This window comes from Tachysurus vachellii, chromosome 3 (genome assembly GCF_030014155.1).
Source record: "Tachysurus vachellii isolate PV-2020 chromosome 3, HZAU_Pvac_v1, whole genome shotgun sequence".
Lineage (NCBI taxonomy): Eukaryota > Metazoa > Chordata > Actinopteri > Siluriformes > Bagridae > Tachysurus > Tachysurus vachellii.
In genome coordinates, this window is record NC_083462.1 from 6,304,665 (window position 1) to 6,313,148 (window position 8,484).

The 8,484-nt window shown below is 38.6% G+C and overlaps 1 protein-coding gene across 1 annotated transcript in view; it reads right to left on the reverse strand.

Moving 5' to 3' along the window:
- Window positions 1-3,474: 3,474 nt before the first annotated feature.
- The window catches only part of glcci1a (glucocorticoid induced 1a), a 38,374-nt gene continuing 33,364 nt past the window's right edge, over window positions 3,475-8,484 (reverse strand). The window contains exons 6-8 of the mRNA XM_060865556.1: window positions 7,041-7,236; window positions 6,831-6,951; window positions 3,475-6,350 (exon numbers count right to left, since the gene is read on the reverse strand). Of these exons, the coding sequence (XP_060721539.1) occupies window positions 6,041-6,350; window positions 6,831-6,951; window positions 7,041-7,236 (627 nt within the window). The 3' untranslated portion in view covers window positions 3,475-6,040. The remainder of the gene's footprint in view (window positions 6,351-6,830; window positions 6,952-7,040; window positions 7,237-8,484) is intronic.

The following is an 8,484-nucleotide window of genomic DNA, read 5'->3' on the forward strand; positions in this document are numbered from 1 at the left end:
TGAGAAGCCTCGTTACCAGGCAGAAGGCAATTTCCCAAAGAAGACTGTCTGCTCTCTTTCTTGATAAGGGATTGTACTTTCATTCCCTCCTTCCTTCCTTCCTTCCTTCCTTCCTTCCTTCCTTCCTTCCTTCCTTCCTTCCTTCCTTCCTTCCTTCCTTCATTCAGTCATTCATTTATTCCTTCCTTCCTTCCTTCCTTCCTTCCTTCCTTCCTTCCTTCCTTCCTTCCTTCCTTCCTTCCTTCCTTCCTTCCTTCCTTCCTTCCTTCTTCCCTTCCTTCCTTCCTTCCTTCCTTCCTTCCTTCCTTCCTTCCTTCCTTCCTTCCTTCCTTCCTTTCTTCCTTCCTTCCTTCCTTCAGTCATTCCTTCCTTCCTTCCTTCCTTCCTTCCTTCCTTCCTTTCTTCCTTCCTTCCTTCCTTCAGTCATTCCTTCCTTCCTTCCTTCTTCCCCCCCCCCCCTTTTTAATCTATCTAGCAGCAAGTTAAAACAATTAGGCGCTCACTGCTTGATTACAAATTTAATCCTAGACACTATTGAGTTAATAAATTCACAATTGTTAGCAGTGTATAATTTCAATCAGTTAAGAAGAGAAAACACTTGAGGATGTGCAGGGATAGGAGAATGGGAAGGAGAATTATATTATATTATACAGGGGGCATAAGAGCATTTTTGTTTTTTATGTCTGTTCACTTGTTCATTATTTGGCTATAAAAATAAAACCCTAAGTGATTAATACTTTAAAGCTCCTGATTACACACTTGCACTTATTATATAATAGACAATTATAATATTATAATTATAAATACATTTATAATCACACTCTCTGCTGTAACCCAGATGAGGATGAGGTTCCTTTCTGAGTCTGGTTCCTCTCAAGGTCTCTTCCTCATATCGTCTCAGGGAGTTTTTCCTTTACCATCATCACCTCTAGCTTGCTTATTAGGAATGCATTTCTATGTACATTTAATTTAATTAAAATGAATAATTAAATAACATGTCATAATTATGTCAAGAAAATTCAGACTCATGGACTGATGGATAATTCTGATGGATAATTCAGACTCAGACTCAATTCAGACAATCTAATTTATGAGTGAATGTTTATAATAATAACAATAATAATAATAATAATAATAATAATAATAATAATAATAATAATAATAATAATAATAATAATAATAATAATAGTCCATTATAAGGATTACAGATTTATTGTAGAACAAATATATTGATTGTAGAATAGTCACAGGAGGACAATATATCATTTCTTATATCATAACTTTATTTAAATAAGACACAAGATGTCTATTTTACAGGAAAACAAAAGAAATGAAACTCATGGTTTTTCTGTTTCGCCAAATGGGACAGCAGAGCAAATGCGAAACTCAGATATGTGCAGAAACATTACGCAACAAGCTCAGCAGCTGCCGCTATATGATACTGCATGGCTACAACAAAGACTTGAACCATATCGACACTGATTTGTTTTGGAGGCTTCAACAAAGGATTGGACTTCAAATGTTTTCAAATGCAGATATTCTTCTTCTTGCAATTGCGCTTCAATTTCCATTTGGAAGTTGCTTCCTTCGTTACCTCTTTAATGTTCTAACCAGAACTATAAATGTATATGAACAGATGAGATATCAAAGATGCAGACACACCCACAGTAACTGAGCCAAAGCACTGCAAGCTCCTAGTGCTAAAGTTATGGGAAACATCACAGATGAGATAATAGGGTGGTTTAAAGCAATATGTATCTCATGTTCACGTACAGCAGGAACGCTCAAACCAGGTTCTCTTGATCTAAACTGTGGAGTGTTCAGTTCCTGTTGAGGAATGACCTGAATGTTAGAACCAGGTGTGTTAGAAGTAGTAGATCTCTTGAACTAGACTTGAGCACCTCTGACGTACGAAGACTTTGAAGTGTGTTTCCTTCAATAGAACATGTTCATGACATGTTTATGTTTGATGTCAGTTAGGTAAACATGTCAAATCTCTGAACTCCAGACAGAAACGATGCCACGAATGTGCTCTGTTTCGAGCTATTACAAAATACTGCGGATAAGAGCGGAAATATTCCTACTCGTAAAATGTGAGGCTTTAAAGCAATTCCTTTTCCTAGCAAACAGCAAAAGATAACATTTTATGATTATTATTATATTATTGTAATTATTGCACAGATTTTAGACACTGAAATAGCAGTTCCATTCATTCAGCAACCTACTGATGTGTGATAATGAGGAGGAGGATAAAGGAAATAAAGTATATAATGTTCAGCAAAAAAAAAAAAATGCACTAAGCCGGTCACAGCACGTGTATGGAATGATGATGGTGTCAGTCGGATCTATAGTTGCATTTTGTATAATATAATATAATATAATATAATATAATATAATATAATATAATATAATATAATATAATATAATATAATATAATATAATATAATATAATATGTCTTTTGAATTTGTGTTAAATCACATTGAATATCCTTGAAGACAAATTCATAATCTGATGATGTTCATAATCTAGTTCAAAATAGCAAATTTTTCCTTAATACATTGTCGTGATATCATTTTAAACATGGTAAATATCTACGTATTACCTTTCCTTGGCTGCTGGAAAAAGTGTCAGCCGTACACACTTTGCATTATAAATATTAAGAGCTACAGAGTGGAAGGTGAAAGTGACTGGACCCATGCATCGCTCACAGCTTTGTGTTAGCAATCATATGGTTGTGAGTTCAAAACACCAACGCCATGTGAGATCTCACGAAGATCTCTTCTTTAACGCCTTAACTGCTGAGCTCTGTCTCAATTGTTATTAAGGACAGGTTTTTTTTTTGCAAATAGATATTTCCTGGACAAAGTGACTAAATTCTCTCTACAGTTTTTACATCATTGCATGGTTTGTTTTATCCATGAGTGAGCTTAAGAGTAACCTTTAAAAAAATGGTTGATTATTGTGAGAAAAATTTGCTCGGTCATTAAAATCTCTGGAAAAACTTGGTTCTCTTGCATCTCCCAGAAGAAATACCCCAATCAGAACAAGTAGGTATGTCGAGTCTGTCAAAAAATATCTTAATTATAGTCTCATCTCATAATTATGAAATGAAACTATAGGCATTGCCACAACTGCAAGTAGTATCCTATGAGAAACTAGTATCCTATGAGTAATAGCTTTACAAGTCCTGGTTGCATCAGTGAATTGTGGCAGCTGATATAGATGATGCAATAATTTCAAATAAATAAATAAGAGTATGCAGTAACTTTGTAGGTTGTCCACATAATTGTACAATTAATGTGATGCCAATCAAATGTACCTATTCAAACATATGACTTTTATCAGCTATGACAGATTTATAAAGTAGGAATAACCAAGCAAGCTAACATTTGTGCTTTTAACTCATACTGTACGTAACTCGTAAAACAACATCTGTCTGACGGAGATCACACAACCACGGTGCACTCACAACCTCCTAAATCAATGCACGCACGTTTATTTCATTGTTGCTAGACATGAGTTGCTTATAAATCACACTGTCACTCATCACGAATGATTCGTTCTCAGAATTCAGTCAGTGGATCGACAGCTTTTAACATACACTCAAAAGAGCCATGGGTAACATTTATCAACACAAAAGCTGATTTACGTTGAACTGTGTCTGTGTGGGTGGGTGTGTTCATGAATGTGTGTATGTGTGTTTGTGTGTGAAGAAGGTGGTAGGAGTTCGACTTGTGAATGGACACACATTAGAGTGCAAATTACCTGAGTTTAAACTCACACCTGAAGCTGGGCTATAAACAGATACTGTGCAATACTATAGCGTTTTTTTTTCCTTCTTCTTTTAAATGCATTTGTTTTTTTTTTTTTTTTTTTTTTTTTTACCTTTTTTATAACTATTTCTGTACGTAATGTCTTAAAAGTAACAAAACCCAGACAGACAGTAAACATAATCCAAAAGCGTAGACCAGACTTTTTTATCTATATCATACGTAAATCAATAAACAATTCTCGACTCAATTAAGCTTTTATCTTTTTTTTTTATATAGATAACCATATATCTATATAGATATAGATTTATATAGATAGAGAGAGAGCTTATTCATACTGTGGATGTTAAAAAAAAAATAAAACAGACATGACACTGTAATCGTCAACATATATGGTCAATTTCAGATACATGCATCTGACCCTATTAAATCCTTCTTGAAGCCTTTTTAATGTAACCTTTTCTCTCCTCTAAATGCAATCATTACTGTGCTGGAGCTGAAAAAGAAGTCATCTCGCTTAAATTAAGCAGTTATTTGCTTGAATTTCACTCACCCGACAGAAAGCGAAGCTGTGCAATCGTTCAGATCCACATCAGTGAGAAAATGAATAACACCAAATAAAAAGAGAATCCAAAAAAAGTCTGACCAGAACTCAACGCCAAACTGTGTGTAAATAAGACGAGAATAGAGGAGGAAAAAACCCCAAAAAACAGAAGTCCCAAGAGGCCATGGATTACTAGCAATCTTTTGATATAAGATGAGCTAGTCAGCTAGCTAGCATGATCTAATCTGACAGGATTTTTATATCAATATTTAGAAATGTTTATCATTTTCATTGCTACTTCCAACCACCTTGCTAATATGTGCTAATCAGACATCCTGTAATTCTGACAGGATTTTTAAATTAAATTCATAATATGTATAAAACGTAATGCTAAAGCTAGTCATCTAGCAAGCATGACCTAATCTGACAGGATTTTTACATAATTTTTATAAATATTAAATGCTACATCTAGCCCGCTAGCTAGCATGAGCTAATCTGACAGGACTTTTTAAATAGTATTTATAAATATTATCTGCTAAATCTAGCCAGCTAGCTAGCATGGGCTAATCTGACAGGATTTCTGGCAGGATCTTCAAATCAGATTTAAAAATGTTTATCATCTTCAATGCCATTTCCAAACACCTAACCTATAGTTCATAACCATTAACACAATTTACATTGCTAACACCAACTAGCTACATAGCTAACATGGGCTATTTGTGTGTTCATAAGCTTCATGGTTAACTCTAACCAGATTTAGAGCAGAGATTCAGATCAGTTTTAGTTAGACAGGAAATCTGGAAGGATTTTTAGGTCATAATCATTATTGTTGATAATCTCCACTGCCAACATTAACCAGCTTGCCAAAAAAAACCCCAAATATAAATAGGATTTCTGACAGGATTTTTGGGATTGTCTGTAACTTAATAATTAGCTATTCTGAGCTAACCTGACAGGATTTCTGAGATTATAAAAGTTGCAACTCTCCACTGATTATGTTAGCTGCAAGCACAGCTAATGGTTTGCTAGCCTGCAAGGTTCTAGGAAAAAATATTGAACAGGTTTGGAACAAGAGAAATTATTACTTATTCGCTGAGAATTGCCTTGAAATCCACAGGTTTTGAGATACTGACTTTCATTTTCATATGAATGTGGTGTCATTAACACAATAAACTTAATGTTTAGACTTATAAAATAAATGCGATAACAATAAACAATAAACTTAATGCAAGAAAATAGATGGTGATCTCAAGATAATCAGTCAAAAAAAAACAACCAAAAAAAAAACTATGGCCGCTTGGGACTTCTGCAAAATATAATGGCCGCTCACTCTTTTCTTTTCTTTCTTTCATTTAAGGTTAACATTGAACCTACATTTGCATATATTGTGGTCCATAAAACCCTCACACTCTTTATTTTAACATTAATCAATTAATTTTATATATATTTTTTACCACCTTCTGTGGTGCTATTCCAAAAACAGCCAGCATACTCGTACACTAAAGCCTTGTAGCTTTTTACTCTCCCTGTCAATAAAAGTGCGTAAGAAAATGGGGCAGATGTGACGACAGATCGAAGTGGAGAGGGGCATTATTCTTGTGTTCGGACCCTTGGGTATCACTATGACATGCAGACAGTGGAGTTTTAGTCCAGACAGAGTGGGTGCATCTAGTCAACCTATGAAGGGCACAAAGTGCCACAGAGACCAGCTCTGGGCAAATCGAGCTAACTGCACAGTTCTGAGTTTGTGTGTGGTGCCTCTTGTTGGGATGGAGTTGTGGCGTCTGATTCTGGAGGATCGTCTGTGCTGGTGCTGATGGAGACCTGAGTGGGGTGGAGCTGGGCGTACATGGCCGAGGAGGTCACAGCACTGGGCTGTCCTCCTTCCTCCTGCTCTTCGTCAGCTTGGGAGGCCGAGTGCTGAAGCAGAGCGCCAGGTATTCTGACGGGGCAGAAAGCCGAGCCAGTGGGGTTGAAGTTCACCTTGTTTTTGTCGGGGCAGGAGAAGAGAGGGGTGGTAGAGGATTGTCTCGACCTGCAAGAGAGAAAAGACAGATTTATATGATTCACAATTTTACCTTTATGTGATTCTTGTCGTTCACATTCTCTCGAACCACAGCCCCTGGTTATTAAAAATCGGGGCTGTCTGACTCCTAATTCATAGTTCAGTGTGAATGATTTTTTTCCCAGTCAGAATGTAGGACGGTAGGAATTACCGTTTTTTAAATCATTTTCATGATACATGGTGTGGCGTGTTGTGCTATCTGCTAGCAAGTTAATAAACAAACTGGTTTATACCTGACAGGAAATCAGACAAGATCATAAAACTTGCATGTTTATATTTTGTTAACTTTTATTTCATAAATTTGTGTATTTAATGTAGGGAGAACTCATACCACAAACCTCTTTTTTTAAGTTTATGATTGACTGAACTATTTACTCCACTACTGACTACTGGATCTTTGACTATCCTCTGCTATGGTTCTGAAGTTTCAGAAATGAGTACCAAACTCACGTCATTTCTTCGAACACTTTGATCTTCTCGCAGCCTTCAGGAGGCTCCCGCTTGAACATGTAACTGTTGTTGGGTTTAGGTGAAGAGGCAAACTTAGGTAGAGGAGAGCTGCTGCCACTGTCTGCAAACAGAACAATAAAAAAAAAAACTAAATAAAATTTCCACACAGAATCAAGACAATTCATTGTAAGTCTTATTTGTGACCCTGACCTTTGTCTCTGTCATCGAGGAGCTCGTCGGTGGAGTACGGGCTGCCATCATGTGATCCTGCTGGACAGGGTGATGCGCTAGAGCAGCTGCTGGAGCGCCCAAGTACTGCCGGGGTCTGAGAATCCAAACCACACGTACTGCTGCTCCGCTGTTGAGGAGGAAAGGGGGCACGGCGTCCATCAGGCACCTCCAATGCCTCCCGAAGACAGAGAGTATGAGTGGAAGGAGAAAAGAGAAAAAGAGAAATAGAAGGAAAGAAGGTGAGACTGGGTGATAGAAAGATGTGGCTCTGTGGCAGTCAGGATCAAATAAGAAGGTGTGGCCTCTGTGCTGCTCAGCCCCAGTAAAAGCGCTGTGGCGTCTGTGCCGGTCAATAACAGTGAAGTAGGTGTGGCCTTTGTGCTGGTCAGTCACAGTAAAGGAGGTGTGGCCTCTGCACTAGACTGTCCTACTAAAAGAGGTGTGGCCTCTGTACTAATTTGTCCAAGTAAAAGAGGTGTGGCCTCTGTACTAGTCAGTCCCATTAAAAGAGATATGGCTTCTGTACCTGTCAGGCCTAGCAAAGAAAGCGTGGCCTCTGTACCAGTCAGGCCCAGTAAAGAAGGCATGGCCTCTGTACCAGTCAGGCCCAGTAAAGAAGACATGGCCTCTGTACCAGTCAGGCCCAGTAAAGAAGACATGGCCTCTGTACCAGTCAGGCCCAGTAAAGAAGGCATGGCCTCTGTACCAGTCATGCTAAGTAAAGAAGGCATGGCCTCTGTACCAGTCAGGCCCAGTAAAGAAGGCATGGCCTCTGTATCAGTCAGGCCCAGTAAAGAAGGCATGGCCTCTGTACCAGTCAGGCCCAGTAAAGAAGGCATGGCCTCTGTACCAGTCAGGCCCAGTAAAGAAGGCATGGCCTCTGTACCAGTCATGCTAAGTAAAGAAGGCATGGCCTCTGTACCAGTCATGCTAAGTAAAGAAGGCGTGGCCTCTGTACCAGTCAGGCCCAGTAAAGAAGGCATGGCCTCTGTACCAGTCATGCTAACTAAAGAAGGCATGGCCTCTGTACCAGTCAGGCCCAGTAAAGAAGGCATGGCCTCTGTATCAGTCAGGCCCAGTAAAGAAGGCATGGCCTCTGTACCAGTCATGCTAAGTAAAGAAGGCATGGCCTCTGTACCAGTCAGGCCCAGTAAAGAAGGCATGGCCTCTGTACCAGTCATGCTAAGTAAAGAAGGCATGGCCTCTATACCAGTCATGCTATGTAAAGAAGGCATGGCCTCTGTACCAGTCAGGCCCAGTAAAAGAGGTGTGGCCTCGGTTCCAGTCAGGCCCAGTAAAGTAGGTGTGGCCTCTGTTCCAGTCAGACCCAGTAAATGAGGGGTGGCCATCCACTCCTCACAGGCAACACTTGTAAAATAAATACTGGATTGTCTGGATAATGCTCCATTACTTCATACCAGAT